The 20572-nt window shown below is 40.4% G+C and overlaps 1 protein-coding gene across 1 annotated transcript in view; it reads right to left on the bottom strand.

The window, feature by feature from the left end:
* MRRF (mitochondrial ribosome recycling factor) overlaps positions 1-20572 on the bottom strand; it is a 56322-nt gene that overhangs the window by 21601 nt on the left and 14149 nt on the right. The window contains exons 4-5 of the mRNA XM_012771785.2: positions 19716-19834; positions 13133-13224 (exon numbers count right to left, since the gene is read on the bottom strand). Of these exons, the coding sequence (XP_012627239.2) occupies positions 13133-13224; positions 19716-19834 (211 nt within the window). The remainder of the gene's footprint in view (positions 1-13132; positions 13225-19715; positions 19835-20572) is intronic.

The raw sequence follows: 20572 nt of genomic DNA, 5'->3' as shown, positions 1-20572 counted from the left end.
ACAAAGAACCTCATTCCTCTGTGACTTAGTTTCTTTGCCTGTAAAATAGGGATAACAACATACTGACCTCAAAAGGTTATGAATATATTATCTAATACACAAATAACACTTGGGACAGCAGTGGGCACATAGTGAGTGCTCACATTCATTTACTCCATAAACATTGATTGCATTATTGCATGCTTACTATGTGCTAGGTCTTGTTCCAGGGGTTAGGAATACAGCGATGAACAAAACTGACAAAGCTCTTCCTCTCTCTTCCCAAAGCATTCGCATTCTAGTGAAGGAGAGATAGAGATAGCAAACAAATAAATAGATAAAATGACACATAGTGCTATGAAGAAAATAAAGCAAGAGAAGGAGATAAGGAGGGACCTTATTGTTACCATGGTAAGGGCCAATTTATATTTGTCTTCTGATCCCAGAGTCATCTGCTCTCCAACAAAAATGATAACTAACAGTTGCAGGGGCCTTTCCATGTGCCAGGCTCTGAGCTGATATGCTTCCCATGCGTTAGCTCAGTGAATCTTCACAACATTCCTATGACATTAGTGGTAGTATTACCTAGATTTTACAGATTAGAAAGCAGAGATTCATAACTTGCCGAAGGTTACACAAGTTCCTGGGATACCTGGGATTTGAGCCCAGTGTAGTCCGACTCCTGAATTCTAGGCCTTCTGCTATTCTTTCTCCCTTGCTGGTGCTAGACAAATCTAGCAGCTATACTAAGAATAGCATTGCTCTTACATTAACACCTGCTTAGATATATAATTCATTGCTACTTTTCCAGCTCCCCTACACATCCAAGAGCAGTGGGGAGAAAGGAGAGAGGGAATCTATGGAGGAATGCAAAGGAATAGTGATCTGACCTCTGTAGGCAATTGCTAGGTACTGTAAACAGGTGTATGACATAAGAGTGAAGAACAGAGGAGGGGCAGGAGACATCCTTTTGTGTGCAATTTTTGGATAAGTGTTGGTGGCAACTTTGTTTTCAGCCCATGCTCAGCTCTTGATTCCTGATTACACAACTTTGTGTGTTTCAATCAGCACGTCTGTGCTGGGAGGGAGCCTCCATTCCACACACTTGGGATCTGCAATAGCAGGAGGCACTCCTAAAAAGCCACTGGCCAGGTGGGAAGCAACACTGAACAGGAGAAGACAGGCAATGCAAAAACTGTGTGGAGGCTCACCTGGGGCTGGAAGGTAGAAAAGAAACAGTACCAGAACTAATCCAGGAGAATGAATGGCCCTGTAAAAGCAGCAATGGCAAGCAGATAGCAGACAGAAGAAAAGGGCTGAAAAAGCAGCTGCAGTTGCTCAAATGCAGTTTGTGGCTGCCCCAGCTCAAGTCAGGTCATTAGGCATTCATCTCTGAGTTGTTTTCCTTTCAAGATCCCTAAAGGTCTGTATGTGTGCGAGCCGTGTAAGAAAAGGGTATTACCAATATTTCCTGGAATGTGAAAATTATGCACACTACCCTGTAACAAGATCCACAAGGCAATATAGCAGCTGGCACAGGAGGCCAGAGAACTGACAGGAAGTAGGTTCTATGTCAACAACCCAAGAAGCAATGTGATAATATGGCAAGAATATGAGCTTTGGAAGCAGACAGATTCAAGTTTGAATACTGGCTCCTCCACTGACTAATCTGTGACCCTGAGCAAGTTACTTAAACTTTCTGATCCCCAGTTTCCTCAACTCTATTAAACTATCTCAAAAGAGTATTTCTAGGCAGGCAAAACAAACAAACAAACAAACAAACGAGACCACCACAAAAAAAGTACACAATAACTCTCGAAACACAACAACAAAAAAACAAACAACTCAATTAAAAAATGGGCAAAGGATGTAAACAGACATTTTTCTAAAGAACATATACAAATGCTCAAGAAGCACATGAAAAGATGCTCTATATCATTTGTCATTAGTAAAGTACAAATCAAAACCATAATCAGATACTACTACACAACTACTAGGATGATAACAATACTAATAATGATAAATAAAAATAAGTGTCGGTGAAGAGATGGAGAAATTCATATTATTGCTGGTAGGAATGAAAAATGTGCAGTCCCTGTAGAAAAGTTGGGAAGTTCCTCAAAAAATTAAACATATAGTTACCATATGACCCAGTAATTCTACTCCTAGGTTTACATCTTAGGAGAGAATTAAAAGTATGTCCACATAAAAACTCAGTAATGTTCATAATAGCATTATTCACAATAGCCAAAAGCAGAAACAACTTAAATGTCCATCAACTGAGGAACAGATAAATAAAATGTAGTATATCCACATAATGGAATATTATTTGGCAATAAAAAAGAATAAGGTATTGACACATGCTACAATGTAGATGAACCTTAAAAACATTATGCTAAATAAAAGAAGCCAGTCACAAAAGACCTCATATTGTGTGATTCCATTTATATGAAATGTTCAAAACCAGGAAACCTACAGAGACAGAAAAGTAGATTAGTGGTTGTCTAGAGCAATCCCTTGGATGAGGTTTTAGGAGGAAAGTAAGGAGTGACTGCTAAAGGGTACATACAAGGTTTCACCATCCCTGTGATGATGAAAATGTCCTAAAATTGACTGTGGTTATAACTGGTTGCACGCCTCTACAAATATACAGTACTAAAAAATCACTGAGTCGTACATTTTTCAATGGGTGAATTATATCTCAATAAAGCTGTTGAAAATGCCATCTGCCTATCCAGTTCTCATCATTGAACAGCACTTATCTCGCGGTAGAAAGCTTAATGACAGGCAGCATCCCTCACGGCAGTGAAGATAATGTTCCCCCATAATAGTTAACAATCACTACGCAGAAAAGATCACAGGAATACTCAGTAACAATGGCTAACCTGATAATGACAATTTAAAAAATAACATTAACTCTCATTTACTGAATTTCTTTTCTTTCTCCACTGGTGTCAGATCTGCACGGCAGACTAAAGGCTCTCCCGGTCTACTCCTGCTGCCTCTTCCCTTTACCTTTCACAGAAGTTTCTCCCAGTACATCTTCACAAAAGTAAACATTGCTATTATCTCATTTTACAGATGAGGAAACCAAGGCTTGGGGCTCGGTGAGTTGAAATAGCTACCCAGAAAATAAGACAGGGTCTTATATTTATTTTTCCTCTAGAAGACACTCTAGGGCTTATTTTCAGGGGATATGTTATTTTTTTAAGTACGCTGCAACAATCTACATTTATTCAAATACAGTTAAGTCGTCTTCTTCTGGAACATCATCGTAACTCTCCAAACCCCGAATTCCATCCTGAATTTCTTGCGAACCATTATTTCCTTTAAAAATAAACCATCTATTTCCTTTAGAACCATTGGCCGGGACCTGACAGGGGGGAGCTGACCTTGTTGGTGGGGCTGCCCGCACCTTTCCGGTCACCTCTGGGATAGTAGCTGTCATGATGGGGCAGATGAGAAGGGCTACTCATCTTCTTTACTGCTCCACAACAAAATGCATGGGTTGTGCAGATACACTGCATAGCCACGCCCATCACTAGGTCTTATTTTGAGCAAATAAAGGGGTAGGGCTTATATTGCGCAAATGCTTAGAAATCCTACTAGGGCTTATTTTATAGGTAGGTCTTATTTTCAGGGAAACATGGTAACCTAAGGGCACATAACTCTTTTTATCAGTTTTCTTTCAGGGTTTTTCTGACTATAATCTTGGCTCCTTTAGCTACTAATTCTGGCTCTCCCACAGCCACCCCTCTCCATTTAATGCAGCTGGGGGACCATCCTACCATGCCTTACCCAGCTTGCTCTCTTCCTGGAAAAACTTGGTCCTGATGTACGAGAAACTGCACATCAGCATATGGTAGGGAAAAAACACTTAAGAAAAAGAATTTAGGCTGGAGGAACTGTAACTCAGAACTTTTTATTGTTATCTGGGAAACTGCCTGATCTGATGTTAAGTAGAATTCTCCTTCCTATTACCTCAGAACAAAGTCTGAGTGAAGGAGCCCAGTCCAGGCATAACGTCTGTCATCCCCAACAATGCCCAGAGGAAAAGAGGAGCTAATGATGGCAATTAACCAATGATCATGAAGTCCTGGGAAAGAGTTCAGTGGGCTAAGGGTGCCAAGGATAGCAAAAGCCCCTCACCTTTGTCAGGAACATAAAGTAAATCTCACACAACTAGTCACTGGATTTTCTTATTTGGGATACACCTTCCAGGAGGCCTTGTTCACCATAATTCACATTCAAAGAACAAACCAAATGCTTATTAACAATCAAACTACAGTATTCCTGAGCAACTTAAATTCCAAGATAATTACAACATAATGACTCAACTCCTCCCACCTCTAAAAATGGAGGGAAAGATAGGGAAAAAAATGAACATGGGGCTGAGGAAGGAAGTTAGTGAGGAAGAAAGGGAAGGAAAACTTTAAAGACTAAAAAAGAAATCAGCCAACAGAAATAAAATATCATTGGTTTTATTCCCAACTAATCAGAAAAAAAGATGTTTCCAAGAACTTCTTAACTAGGGGGAGTCAGAGTTAAAAAATACTATAAAATAAAGGAATTAAAATTTATTAAGTACCTATGATATGGCAAATCTCACACTATTAGCATCACATATCATATCCTATTACTCCTCAAAACCATAAAAATTATTCCCATTACAGATAAAGAAGCTGAAGCTTCAGAAAATTAAGCAACTTGCCCAAGATCACTGCAGTGGGCATGGAGGTATGCTGCTCAGATCGCCCCCAGAAGAACCTGCTTCGAGGGGCATAGATGCCTGACAGCTTCCAGCTCCCACACCTTCAGATCCACTGTGACATTCGTGCTAAGGTCACATAGAGGCCAAATTCTCTGTGCTGCTCCCAGCCAAGGACCATGCATGGCAGAGGTACTAGAGCCAGGCCGCTATGTCCAAATGGGACCCCTGTCAGGGCAGTCTTTGCTCAGGAACACCCTCAGAGCTGCACTGCAGTGTCAGTCTCCCCTGCCCCCTCCTCCTCTTTTCCTTTCTCCACTAGTGTCACAACTGCACCCTGTCTACTTTTGCTCCCTCTTGCCTTTATCTTTTGAACATCTCCTGTAATCCATTTCTTGCACATCTAATTCTGTTCTGGCATCTGCTTCTCAGAGGACCCAAACTGACATACCCAGAGAATGACAGAACAGGAATTTGAACCCAGATCTGTCTAACTCCAAAGCCCTTGTGCTTTCCTTTATACCACAGAGATGGATTAACTGATAAATAAATCAGATGGCTAAGTCCAATGATCAAGTCTCAGATCTTACCTTCCTTGACCCATCAGCAAGACCCAGCAGAGCTGATCACTCCCTCCTCTTTGAGCCACTCTCCTCCCTTGGTTTCTAGGACCACCCCTGCCCCCAACTCTCATAGTGTTCCTCCTACCTCACTGGCCACTTGGTCTCAGTCTCCTTTGCTGGTTCCTCCTTATCTCCCTGACCATAACCCTCGAAGTGAAGTGTCCAAAGCTCAGTCCCCAAACCTCTTCTTTTTATATCTACATTTAATAGCTAAAGTAATCTCATCTAATTTCATGGCCTCCCAAATCTCTCTCTAGCCCACACCTGTCCTCTGAACCCGAAGTTCACATATCCAATGGTCTATCTGACCTCTCCACTTAAATGCCCAGTAGCATCTCAAAATAAATATGGATAAAACCCACTCTTCCCTTGCATCCACTCTATCCTCCCACAGTCTGCCCTATCGCAGTAAACGGTGACTCCACACTTCAGGAGTTGCTCAGGCCAAAAGCCTTGGAATCATCCTTGAGTCCTCTCTTTCTAAATCCATATCCAATCCATCAGTGAACCCTAGCAGCTTTTCCTTTAAAACTTATCTGGAAGCCAATCATTTCTCACCAACTCACCATTCCAACACTAATCCAAGCCACCATCACCTCCTGCCTAGATTACTGCAATAGCTTCTAACCGGTCCCCTGCTCTCACCCTTGCCTCCCTATAGTGTAATTCTCAAAATAGCAGCCAGAATGATCCTTTCAAAACCTAAGTCGTATCACCCCCCTGCTCAAAACCCTCCAATGATTTCTCATTCCATTCTAGGTAGAAGCCAAAATCCCTATAACAGTCTGCAAGACCTTACATGATTTGGCCTCCCCATTCCACTCAGACTTCATCTTCCATCTCTCTTGCCTCACGTATCTGCTACGGCCACACAAACCCTTACGCTGTTCCCTGAACATCCCAAGCAGACTCCACCTCAGCACCTTCACTTCCTCTTGCCTTGGAGCTGGACACAGACATGATTTGCTCCCTCACATCCTTCAGAGCTCTGCTCAAATACGGCCTTTCTCTGAACCCTTCATGAACACTCTACTTAATATTGCACCACCACTACCATCCCCTTCCGTGCCATCCTTTATCTCCTTTCATTGACTTATTTTTCTCCACAGAGAGATGAACTAGCTAAATGAACTTTAGCAAGTTATTTAACCTCTCTTAGGCTTATTTTGCTCATGTATTAATATAAAAAATAGGGAATAATAGAATGAAAAGAGGGTCCAAGGCCGGATGCGGTGGCTCACGCCTGTAATCCTAGCACTCTGGGAGGCTGAGGCGGGCGGATTGCTCGAGGTCAGGAATTCGAAACCAGCCTGAGCAAGAGCAAGACCCCGTCTCTACTATAAATAGAAAGAAATTAACTGGCCAACTAATATATATAGAAAAAATTACCCGAGCATGGTGGCGTATGCCTGTAGTCCCAGCTACTTGGGAGGTTGAGGCAGCAAGATTGCTTGAGCCCAAGAGTTTGAGGTTGCTGTGAGCTAGGCTGATGCCACGGCACTCACTTTAGCTTGGGCAACAAAGCGAGACTGTCTCAAAAAAAAAACGAAAAGAAAAGAAAGAAATGAGGGTCCGGAATATAGTTTGCACTCAGTAAACAGTCACTTTCCTTAATATTATTACTGCCATGTAGTGAGACAGGGGAGGCATTCAAATACAAATAGGGTTTCTGAAAGAGCAATGTGCAGTTTGGGTCTGAGGACCAATAGAGGGGCTCACTTGAATATGTCGCAGATGGTTGTCTGGCCCTGAAATATCCAGGTCCCTAAGGAGCTCAGCACTGTTACAAACAAGCACTCAGACAATCAAGCAGCAATAGTGACAGCAAGGTCCCCCCACCACCACTTCCCACTCCCAGCAGAACAGGAAATAGACCTTAGAAGGTCATTATAACCTGGTTAATAAAAGAGAGAAATTAAAATCAAGATATTTGACATCTGGGAACTAGTTAATGCTATGTGTAAAATGCAAACACTACATAGCCTTTAAAAAGGTTGAGGAAGAATTCTCATCAAAGAGAGCAATGATACATTGTTAAGTTTTAAAAAAAAACCGTGTATAGAACAGTATGTATAGTATAATCTCATATCATTTACAAGAAAAATGAAGGAGATATAGACATATGCTTCACTTTGCAGAGAAAAAAAATCTATTTTTTTTTTTTTTTTTTTTGAGATGGGGTCTTGCTTTGTTACCCAGGCTGGAGTGCAGTGGCACAATCATAACTCACTTCAGCCTCAAACTCCTAGACTCAAGGGATCCTCCTGCCTCAGCTTCCCAAGTAGCTAGGACTACAGGTATGCACCCAGCTAATTTTTTCATTTTCTGTAGAGACAAGGTCTCACTATGTTCGATTTGTCTCAAACTCCTGGCCTCAAACAATCCTCCCATCTCAGCCTCCCAAAGTGTTGGGATTACAGGTATGAGCCACCACATCTGGCAAAAAAAAAATCCAGAAAATCAAGGTGCTAAAAGTGGTTCTCTATGGAGAACAGGATGGAGGCATTTTAATATTTTATTTAATTCTATTTAAAATAAAACCAATGCAGACACTGATGAAAGAAGAGGACGACAATCAAGGAGAGATGCAACCTCAGTGGAGGATGAGTCAATCATATGTATTATTATCTCTTAGGTGAATTCCTAATTTCCTTGTAGGATTTATTCAAAGCCAGACATGAACTCTGCAATCTCAAACCAAAGCAGCCCTATTCTACTTGGTGTGGTTTTCCAATTGATATTTGGTAAAACAGTGAGTTAAGGGAATGTGTGTGTGTTTGTTTAGTTGTTGGTTTATTTGTTTGAGGCAAATGATGATGTGAACAAGGTGGAGGCAGAAATCTGGCCTGATCAAAATGAATTCCTGCTCAAAACTTTTCAGGGCCTCTGATACAGACGTGAAAGACCAATATCCAAATACAGCTTGTATGGGGAGATAATAACAGGAAGAAAGGGAGTAACACAGACCCCAATTCTTACCTTGTTTCTGCCACTCACTAGCTATCTGATATTGAGCATTAACTTCTGTGATGTTCAGGTCTCTCATCAGTCAAAGGAGCCTAACAAGTCTCCTTCACCGTATAGTGCTATTGTGAGAATCGGGGGAAAAACTGTAAAATATCAGCTCAGCACCTCCAGGCTCTTCACATCTAGTGTACAAAGTTAATAAATGGTACCCAAAATGTGATTACATTAATAGGAAAGAAAAGCAGAAGAAACTATTTCAGTAAATCTCAATTAATAGAAATGTTCAAGGAATCCATCCAGTTGACTGACTTATTTAAATAAAAGAACATTGGCGGCCGGGCGTGGTGGCTCACGCCTGTAATCCTAGCACTCTGGGAGGCCGAGGTGGGCGGATTGCTCGAGGTCAGGAGTTCGAAACCAGCCTGAGCAAGACCCCGTCTCTACTAAAAATAGAAAGAAATTAATTGACCAACTAAAAAATATATATATATAAAAAATTAGCCGGGCATGGTGGTGCATGCCTGTAGTCCCAGCTATTTGGGAGGCTGAGGCAGGAGGATCACTTGAGCCAGGAGATTGAGGTTGCTGTGAGCTAGGCTGACACCACGGCACTCACTCTAGCCTGGGCAACAAAGTAAGACTCTGTCTCAAAAAAAAAAAAAAAAAAAAGAACATTGCCAAAGGAAAAAACAAAAGCTATATACATTGTCAGTGGGGAAAGATATAACCCAGAGCCTCAAAAGTTACACACAACAACACAGAGCCGATTCTCAAAGGCTGTAAAAAGAGGACTTGGTGATAAAGACCACTCAGGCTCCAAGTCTGACCTGTTATTGATTTAGGATTTACCTTGTACCTACTTCTCAAAAAGATCAGAGGCAGATTATAGTAAGAGTCACATACTCAGCAGACTCATTTAAATAAGAATATAAGAATCAGAGAAGTATAATGAGGGTGAGGTAGTAACTGCAACTGAAAATAAAACTTCTGGGCATCCAGCATTAAGGCAAAAAAGCAAATTTGAAGACTATCATTAGGCAGAGGAAGAATCATGATCAATCAGGAAAGGCAACTTTTCCTAGAAATAAATTTGAAATTTTATAATCAAAAACTGATCCTAGGAATGTATGCTTCTTATTCCCCCTTCCCCCAAAACAAGCTTTGGTGTGTTAGTTTCCTCTTCACAGCTTTGTCAATTACCAGCTGTGTGACCCTGAGCCAATGCCTCACCTCTCTGAATCTCAGTTTTCTCATTCCTAAAAGGGAATAATGCTCCTACCTATTTGTGAAAGGGAATGAAGGAAATACCATCATTTGCTAGCATTAATTGGATGCTTACTAAGCACCAAAAGCCTCATGTACATTATCTTGCTGAAATCTCCCAATATAAAGCAAGTCTTGTAAATTATTAATATCACTTCACAGATGCACTATGGAGATTTGGAGAGGCACAGACAGTTGCCATTGTCACACAAGCTAAAGAGCAGAAGAGCTGGAACTCAATTTCATGCTTATGTAATACCCAGGCAAAACTGAACCATTATACTTTTCCGCTTTCCTTATATGTCAGGTACCCAACCGTTCCTGGTACAGAGTAGGTACTCAACGTATTAGTTCCCTTGTTCACTCATTCTTTTTCTCCTAAAATTACATATAAAAAGCTAAAAGTTCACTGAAATAATATTAGTATCTTATATTTATATATTAAATAGTTTTATGGAAATCATCCTTTTTTTTTTTTTTTTTTTTTGAGACACAGTCTCACTCTGTTGCCTGGGCTAGAGTGCCGTGGCATCAGCCTAGCTCACAGCAACCTCAAACTCCTGGGCTCAAGCAATCCTTCTAAAGCCTCAGCCTCCCTAGTAGGTGGGACTACAGGCATGCACCACCATGACCAGCTAATTTTTTCTATATATTTTAGTTGGTCAGTTTCTTTCTATTTTCAGTACAGACAGGGTCTTGCTCTTGCTCAGGCTGGTTTCAAACTCCTGACCTTGAGTGATCTGCCCCCCTCTGCCTCCCAGAGAGTTAGGATTACAGGCGTGAGCCACCGTGCCTGGCCAGAAATCATACTATTTAATTTATTTTCTCTGTTTATCTCACCAAATCTCTGCCTATCGTTATGCACTATTTCACAAATAAGGAACAAGAAGGCAGCAAGCAGCTAGGCTGATGTACCCAAAGTCATATCGAAGTCACTGCCAAAACCAAATAAAAACCTCCGCCTTCTTACTTCTAAATCAACCTTTATCCTCTCACATGACACAGCCTCCATAATAAAGAACAGATCATTCATTTTTTATCTGGAAAACTACCAAAAGTATAATGCAGAAAGGGGCCTCACTGACCCCACCACCTTGTCAAAGGGAAGAAAGTATATAAAAAATGAGGTTTGCAGGAGCAGACGGTTTTGGTCCATCAACTTTTTCTTAGATTACACCCATTACCCAAGCTAAAATAATGTAAAAATAATGTAACAGATCCCCATGTCTTTGGAAATTCAAGTTAAATTCACTGATCCTTCAAACTTACACACGTTGCACTAAAGCTGAATGTTAACTCCTCTGGGGCTGCAGCAGTGTGCATTATGTCAACCAGATCTTTTAAAGAAAAATATGTTACAAAATTGGTCCAAACTAAGAATCCAGCAATGAGCATTTAGCAGCACAAATTCACAGACCCACAGAATTCTGGAGCTTCAGAAGGGACCTGGCAGGTCTCTTCATCTGGGATATGAGGAAACCAAGGTGCAGGGAGGTTAAGTGGCTTGCCCAAGGTTTCACAGATAAGAGAGCAAGAACTATCAGACTACATTGCTTTGTCAAAAAAAAAAATAAATAAAAATAAAGAGAGCAAGAACTAGAAAATAAACCTGCCAACTACTATCTATTATACTTATAAATCTTGCTTCCAGTGTTCATGAGTACACTTAGCACTTTCCAGAATTACCTATCTACACGGAGAGTACAGAAGAAAAGTAATAGAAAAACTCTTAGAATTTAAATCCTGACTGCCACTTACTGGCCTTGTGATCTTGGCCAAGTCATTTTGCTCCTAGTATTATTGAGAATTTATCTTGAGGCCAGGTGCAGTGGCTCAGGCCTGTAATCCTAACACTTTGGGAAGCCATGGTGGTAGGATTGCTTGAGGCCAGGAGTTCAAGACCTCCCTGAGCAAGAGTGAAAACAGAAAAATTAGCTAGGTATGGGGGCACACACCTATAGTCCCAGCTACTGAAATTCTCTGAAATTCCGGTTTTTCATCTATAAACTGAGGTTCACAGTAAGTTTCACAAGTAAGATGGAGGCATTATGAACAAGAGGCCTGCACATAGCCTGCAAGCTCCATGAAGGCCAACGTCAGGTCTGTACATACCCAGCACAGAGTTTGGCACATATACATTCTCAGAAAATTTACTGAGCAAATCAATGAACTTACCAAGCATACAGCTACCGGACTTGAACTCAGTCTATCTGGTTCTTAAACATTAGTTTATACTGCTCCCAATTCACATGATTCCAAAGTGCAGTGTTAATGCTGCCTTACAGAGTACTGAGCACACAATGGAATAAAACAGCCATTTTCCCTTCTAGTTATCTGGAAGCTTCATTCATTCATTTCACTCAGGTCTTTGTGTAAATGTCACTTCCTTCCAGATGCTCCCTATCTATAAAAAAGCCCCCAAATCTCTCTTTCCTTATCTTTCTTAATTTTCTTCATTGTCCTTATCACTTGACGTTACATTATGTATTTATTTTTCTATTTACTGTACCTACTCAACTATCAAGTAAGCCCCAGGGGACAGGGACTTTTTATTTGTTGTTCATTTTGTTTACTGCTATATCCCAACAATTAAGAAAGTACCCGGCATGTACTTAGTGCTTATAAATATTTGTTGAAAGACTGACCAAATTAATTCAACACTTATTTGGGCCTTGCTATATGTGAGGCACTGTGTAGCATCTACTCTGTGCTATGGAATCTGAGGTTTACGTCTCACTTGGACTGCTGCAGCTGCCTCCTGTTCTCTTTGTGTCCACTTTGTCCCCCTATATTCTATTTGTTAATCAGCAGCCAGAGAGGTCCTCACAAAGTCAACATCCGATCAGGTCATTCCCCTGCCTAAATCCCTCCAATGACTTCCCATTACAATTAGAATGAAGCCTAGACTCCTTACCTTTGCCCTGTAAAGCCTAAACCATCAGCCAATGGGGCAGTCCAACGTCCTCTCTGACTACTCTCTCCCTGTGTTTTTGACACATTAGTTTTTATTTTTCTCAAACATGCCAAGATCTTTCTCTTTTTTTTAATTTAAAAGTGAATATATATTTTTATTGATTTAAAATTTTAAGTTCTAGAGCCAAGTGTGGTAGCTCATGCCTATAGTCCCACCTATTTGGGAGACTGAGACAGGAGAATCCCTTTAGCCCAGAGTTCGAAGCTGCAGTGAGCTATGATTGGGCCACTGAACTCCAGCCTGCATGATAGAGCAAGACCCCATCTCTAAAAAAAAAAATAATACTTTAAGTTCTATATATGTAATTAACAATATTATGTCATGTCTAAAACTCCTCAACTGCAAGGATTAATGTAAAGATACTATTCAAGGACTATGAATTAGAGATTTCAAGTGTCAAAGTCTTTTCTGACTTAGAGCCTTCGTGTTTGCTATTCCCTCTGCCTGAAATGCCCCTAGGCTGGTTTTTCTCATCATTTAGTTCTCGGCAAAAGATGTTTATCAGGATGAAAGGTACAGATAAGGTACACTATCACCCTAGCAGTATAGTAGGGTAGTGGTTTCCATCCAAGGACAACCACCCCATTTCATCAAAATGTGCATTTCAGCCAAACTTACTTGGGAATGGGTATGCGAATTAGAGTCCCTTCCAATTCTGGGTTCAGATTCATTCCACTTTCTCTTATAGCCTTGATAGCTGCAGCTGTACACTGAAAACCAGATCAAAAGGTAAACAGAATTAGTAAATAATTATTACCAGATGCAAGCCCTCTGTCGATAACTGGCAACCCATCTTGGCAGAACATGGAAACATTTAGTTCTGTTACCAGTAAGATCAGGAAGTTACATTGGTGTAGAGTGCTTTGATCAAGCTGAATAGCAAACTATGTCCACTCCTGGTACCAGTGTACTGCAGGAGGAAAAAAAGAAAAGAGAAGAAAAACTAAAAAGAAAACAGCTCTGCTTCTTTGAAAAGATTTCAATGGTTTGAGGCAACACAGATCAAAACCACAATAAATCCTCAAGGGAGGGGGGCTGGTCTCTGCAAAGATTGGTGTAAAGACAGATGAAAGATTTCATATGTTAAAAAATTCCAGTTGACATTTTACACTCAAAATATACCAGTGCCGATTTGGAATGAGTAAATAAATTTAACTCATTCACATCTACACTCCCACCAAACTCACTCATGTTTTGGAATGAGCAATGAATCTCTGCTGGTGTATGTTACAAGAAAGGGAGTACATGGTACAGTAGTTAAAAGCATGGGCTTTGAAGTCAGAAAGATCTCAGTTCAAATCCCAGCTCTGATAATCACGTGACCCTGGGCAATATGCTTGACCTCTCTTGAGCCTCCATTTCAAAACCTGAGACCACGTGGTACCCAGACCTCACAGAGGTAGTGAATTAACATAAGCAATGCATCTCCTCTGTGCCTGGCATACTGCAATACCCAGCAGAGATCAGTTACTGGGTAAACATATTATATACATTTATTATATAAAGGTAAGAATACATAAAACCCTCAAACAAGGTACAGTTAATGTCATCATTTAGCTGAAGTACTGCTTTCCTGCCCAACATCCTTCAGGGGCTTCTCGGACAGGTTTGCTCGCTAATATGCCAGTTGACATACTGGCACACTGATTTCCCAAGGTACCTAACCTCATACTCAAACATTATAACAACACCTGGTATGCAATCCCAAAGGGTAACAAGAAAGCAGTGTGGAAGAGATACTTTTACTGGCATGACAATGTGGAATTCATGAAAACAAAGACTCTGACATTTTCAAAAGAATTTTTAGATTTGACTGAGCCAATCCACGTGACAGGCCAATTCTTGGCCTTGAGTTCCTCCTTAGACTTCCTGATTTAAATGAATGGTGGTTGATACACACCTATTTTACTTTTCCCCAGTGGTGGGATGGAGTTCAAGGAGTTCAAGATCAGCTGGGACAACATAGCAAGACTCACCTCTACAAAAAATAGAAAAATTAGCCAGGTATGGTGGCACATGTCTATAGTCCTGGCTACTCAGGAGGCTGAGTTGGGAGGATTGTTTGAGCCCAAGAGTTCAAGGCTACGGTGAGCTATGATCATGCCTGTGAATATCCACTGTACTCTAGCCTGAGTGGGACCCTCTCTCTAAAAAAAATTTTTTTAAATGACTTTAATTTTACATCCATAAGAGGTATTACTGTAAGGTTAAAAAGACAAACCAGAACTTCCACATACAGATGAATAATCAATACTCTTGGAAGGCTGTACACAGAATCTAACAGTGAGGCCACTGCTGAACACATTGCACACAAAAAAGGTCAGAAAACAGAATAAAAACTTTAAGTGTAATTTAAAGGTAAACATAGGCCAGGCGTGGTGGCTCACGCCTGTAATCCTAGCACTCTGGGAGGCCGAGGTGGGCAGACTGCTCAAGGTCAGGAGTTCAAAACCAGCCTGAGCAAGGGCGAAACCCTGTCTCTACTATAAATAGAAACAAAAATTGGTCAACTAATATATATAGAAAAAAATCAGCCGGGCATGGTGGCGCATGCCTGTAGTCCCAGCTATTCGGGAGGCTGAGGCAGGAGTATCGCTTGAGCCCAGGAGTTTGAGGTTGCTGTGAGCTAGGCTGACGCCATGGCACTCACTCTAGCCTGGGCAACAAAGGGAGACTCTGTCTCAAAAAAAATAAATAAATAAAGGTAAACATAAATAGAAAAATGAAATTTATTGACTTCTATTTATTTAATCCCACGTTTTTAGAATTGTCAATGTTAATTGTAACAATAAAAACATCAACAAATAAGACTTTACATATGCTTCATGTGGCCCTAAGGTCAAACCTAGAGTGAGTTAAATACAACTCTCATGGCAGTTAATGTGTTAAAATAGTAAATTCTTAAAATGGTACCTCTGACCACAGATTATCAGAGCTGGAAAGGATCTGTGACCTAAGCACAGCTCCTTCATTATATTAACAGGAACTTGTACAATAAGGTCACATCCCTAAGCATAGACATGCTCTTCCCTGACAGTCCAAGAGAAATGTTGTGAGTACCCCAACCATCATACTTCCAGTTACTGGCAGAGTTAACAAAAGGCTGAAAGGAGATTCAGTCCCATGATGTTACTTTGTCTATATTTTTTCCAGACTGCTGACCTCAATAAATTCAGTAATTGTGACATAGGGGATTTGATTTTTTTTAATAGCCAAAAATAATTTGGAATTAGGTCTAGTGTATAAAGGGTATGGCCAAGGTAAATAAAAGAGCTGGATAAAGAAATGAAATTGATTTTTCTTTGCAAAAGAACAGCCATCTTACTTAATAAAACACAGATTTTTAAAGTTAACAATGAAAGAAGAATCTCCATTTTGAAGGGGTAGTTTAATCTCAAACCTCCTAATCCTCTTCCACAGCTTCCCACTTATCCACTACTAAACACCCCATCACCACCACCTCCTTTTCACAGTCTGGCACAAGTATTTCCACACAACCTTCTCATGAAGGCACAAGAGCACCACTACTGACACCACCAAGTTGGGCAGGAACTATGTCTCAATATTGACATCTTCCCAGTACAAGGCAGAGTGCCAGGTACATAGCAAGTGCTCAGTAAAAGCTTGCTGAATGAATATATTAATGACCAGGTTCAGAGCTATTAGAAAAACTCATCTCCTTTACCTCACGTATATAACCCCTCAAAATCTTATCTTAACTTTTCTGTCTTTTCACACATGCAGAAAAAATGTGAATCAAAGTTTCACTTCTCGAAGACACCTACTGAGAGGTAGTTCTAAGATATCCTAGATGTGTATATTTTGCTTTGACATGGTAGAACACAGAACCTCAAGGTATTAGTGATCTTCCCAACATGACGTCTGAACTACCCATGGTTCAGACAAAAAGGGCCCACATTCCTACAGAATTTCCATCTCTTACCTTAGGCTTTATCCCCTCATGGAAGGTATGCTCAACAATATCCCAGGGCAAATAGATTGCTCTCAAATGACGACACTGACCAACTGGCTGTGGCTGCTCAGAGTAATGTGCTGAGAAAGATCATAGACCCCATCTCGGGTCAGGCAGGAAAGAATGTCGTGATCAATTAGCAATATCTGCCATTCCTATTCTTAAGCTAATCTAGCTTAAAAAAATAAATAAAACTTTTGTACACAGGTAAACAAATCCTTGAAAATTTGGATTCAAGTCAACTCTGTTAGCGCCATATCAATTACTGACCTTCCATTTTCTTTGTATCTCAATGAATCCCTTGAATGTAAGGTGTACAGAAACAGAAACCTAGTCTATCTTAATCATCAATGAATCCCCAGCACCTCAAATAGAAACTAAAAATTTGCAGGGACTCAAACAATATGTGTTAATGAATGAATGGTTAAAGAAACATAGGTTTTCATGTCAAACAGGGCCAAGATTTACACATAGCTCTATCACAACTATGTGAACCTTGGGGAGATATTTTACTTCTCTGAGCCTCAGTTTCCTCATCTATAAAATGGAAAAAATAATGCCTAATTTTACACAGTACCTGTGTTGATCATATGAAACAAAACATGAGAACGTGACTGGCAACATGGTAGACATTCAAAATATATCAGCTCTCCTCCCTCCACAAGAACAATAATGGAGCCTGTAGAGTTTTGTTTTTTCATTTGCCTTGTTTTGTTCAAATCATACTGTGGTTTTTATTCCCTTCTTTTCTTTCCCATCATTAACTCTAGCTGCAGGCAAATTTATGGAAGGCAGCAACTGTGTGTATCATTTATCAAGCAGGACACATGTTAAACAAATGCAACACAGTTTTCTGTCTTCAATGCATTTGAAAAGATTATGCATGTAAATCTGCATCGTGTCACTACAGCATGACACAGAAAGGGCTCAGATTTGGAAAGAAAGCCAACCGTATGTGAAACAGAAAGGAATTACATAAACACAGAGAAGCTTAGCATTTTGAAGCTATGAACCTGGGTACTCTACAGACAGCTTCTAAGCTGGAGGAAGGAAATACTTAGTTAGAGCTATTTGTTCAATATATACACTCAATGAGATAAAAGAATTCAAAAGACAATGTAACTCACACTTCCTCACTGTCCCTATAAATAAAGAACCTCTACTGAGATGCTTGTAAAGGATTTTTTAAGACTCATGGAGAAATGGCAAAGACGCTTTGGTTGAAAAATGAAGATACTCTAACTTCCTAAGAAAAAATTAAGCTGTTAATACGTCCTCCTGCCTCCTAAGATGCTCTGGTAGCCAATCAGGTGCTTCTTCTGTGAATGCCATTTGCTATTTAATAACAGAAGTGGCTAGCTCTAAAAAGCAATCTGCCTGATGAGGTCTTCAAGCTGTGTAATTAGGAGGCTATTCCCTAAATTGGCCTGCAGTGCCTAGATGAACAAGTTGGAGATATGCAGTGGTTCAGAGGGGGCCCACAAAGAGAAAGAGGGGAAAATTCCCTTTTCATCCATTTCTCTGTTCCTCAGTAACATGGGATGAGTAACTCCCTTTTATCAACCTAATGACAAATATTTATCCATTCGAGATAGTTTATTGAGTTGCTTCCATGTGCCAGGCACTGTGTTTGGTGCTGGATACAAGAAACAAGTTAGACATGATCTCTACATTCTAAGCTTACAATCTAGTAAAAGTGAAATTGAAAATAAACATATAAATAAATGTATAACTATTAACAGTAATAAGTGTAATAAAGAAAAAAATGTTGCTGTATAAGAGAACTTAGTGTATTAGATTGAATAAATTAGGGAAGGCTTCCCTGAGAAAGTGACATTTAAGCTGTGATCTGAAATACAAGTAGCAAATAGCCATGCAAGAGTGTTCCAAGCAACTGGAACAATAAATGTGGTGGTCCTGAAGATACAAAGGGCTTGGTGTGTCTGAGTAGCTGAAGGGCCAGCGTGGTAGAGCAGTGTACAAGGATGACAGCGGCACAAGACTGGAAAGATTGGAGAGACAGGTAGAGGCCAAATCATGCAGAGCCTTCTAGGCCACAGTAAGGATTTTAGATTACTTGAAGCCACTGATAAATCTAAAGCAGATCATTATATGGTCCAATATATATTTTTAAAAACTGGCTGCAGTACAGAGAATGGAGTAGCACAGGTGCACCTGGCACATTAGCTATCAGAGCTCTCTGATTTGAAAGAGTATGCTCAAAGCAAGGGCTTCCCCTTCTCCTATGTCTAGCCTAGTTTGTCAAATCCAGCAGGCCCAAATCTGGTTTATGTTTCTGGGATTGAACTACTTAGAACAATCAGAACAGGAAGAATCCTTCACCTCATGTTAGCAGATAAGGAAACAGAGGCCCAGAGAAGCAACCTGCTCAAGGTCACACAGCTAATTGGCTATAGAGATTGGACCATTCCAAGTCCTCTAGGACTCCCATCCAGGCCAATTCCTACTGGACCAATAAGGAAAAGCCCAATTATTATATCTCCCTCAACCAGACTTAAAATCATAAAGTCTCAAGGTTGCAATGACCTACTGCAACCTACCTTCCAGTCTTGGAAGCACCATGCTCCATGCAATACTCTACAATGGCCAGTCTAGTTTAAAAGGAATTCTGGGGGGTGGGGGTGGGGGGTCTGCTCCAAATACTATTACAGAGGTCACAAATTGGTGACTCTCGAGCCATATCTGACCCATTAATATGTTTTATTTGTTTACAGTCTTAAAAAAAAAGTGAATTAGTCATCAACATTTAAAGAACAAGACCTCACATAAAAGTATGGGTCACTAGCTTCTTCTGGAAATAAAAATTATAATAGCAGGTAACACTGATTACCAGACTTACATTCATGCCTAGCAATGATCAGCAGGAGCTGGGCAGAGGCATCCCCTCAGAGAGGGTACATGTCCTCCAGTTTATCAGAGATCTCCCACGTTGGCCAAGCACAAATCACTGCATCTCCATCATTGCTTTCTCTTTAGATGGGGCCTGTTTCAGTATTCAAATTACTTGCCTAGCTTCTCTAGTATCTGAGTTTAACAGAAAAAGAATTTAGAAACACAAAGAAAGTTTCTCCTCATCCTTAAGTTCCCTTTATTATGTCTTCTCTCTTGTTTCATTCCAAGCTGAAGGAAACACTTCCACCTGACCTGACCCAGCCTCCACCATTCCAAAAGAGACCATGGAAAGAAATTTTAGCAAGGTCACCTTACCTCTGGGAAGCTGGCCATATTCACCAAAATCAGCTGTGGTGACTTCATGGAGATCTGGCTTATCTGATTTAAAGCAAGCTTCCCATCAGCAGTTACCACAGCAATATGATCAAGAGATCCTAAAAGAAAAACAGTTTTAGAATTCTGAAGGACCTTAGTAGCCCCACATCTAAGTCCTAGCTAACTCAGATTCAACAAACATTTGGGGACCCCTTATCTATGTGACAAAGCTGTTCAAGGGTCTTTCATAGAAGCAGCAGTGTTATGTGTTTGTAAGAGCGTAAAATGCTTACAGAGCTCGGCTGGAATTCTTTACTAGCAACCAGGGTGGCCAGCCATCCTGGTTCAGCTGGACCTGAGGGGTTTAAGGGATTTCCTGTGACATAGGACTTCTAAAGCTAAAACTGAAAAGAGTTGATAACCCTCAGCAGCAACTTCGCCACTTACTGTGAAACCTTGGGCAAGTTACTTATCTTCCCCGTGCCTTGGTTTCCAATTCAGTCAAAAAATAACTACTTTAGAGGTAAAGAGAGGATTGTAGCTAAAGGACTGTAACCAAATGTAATCAACCAACAACAGACACCAAAAAATATTAAAAATGGTACGTCTTATTATCCCTTCTAGTTATTACAACTACCCTATAACATTGTATCACTACCTCCACTTTACAGATGAGAGATTAAGACTTGGGAAGGATAAATGGGCCAAGAACATAGAGTTAACAAAAGGAAAGACAATCAAGAGCCCAGACCCAAACTCAGGTGCACTTAATTCGGATTTCAATCAAGGCTCTTTTCCTTATACAAGTGCAACTCAAATCTGGCTGTACATCAGACTCCTCAGGGAGTTTTTAAAAT

This window comes from Microcebus murinus, chromosome 12, assembly GCF_040939455.1.
Source record: "Microcebus murinus isolate Inina chromosome 12, M.murinus_Inina_mat1.0, whole genome shotgun sequence".
Classification (NCBI taxonomy): domain Eukaryota; kingdom Metazoa; phylum Chordata; class Mammalia; order Primates; family Cheirogaleidae; genus Microcebus; species Microcebus murinus.
Note: the sequence above shows the minus strand (reverse complement) of the source record. Positions and strands in the feature narration are given on the sequence as shown.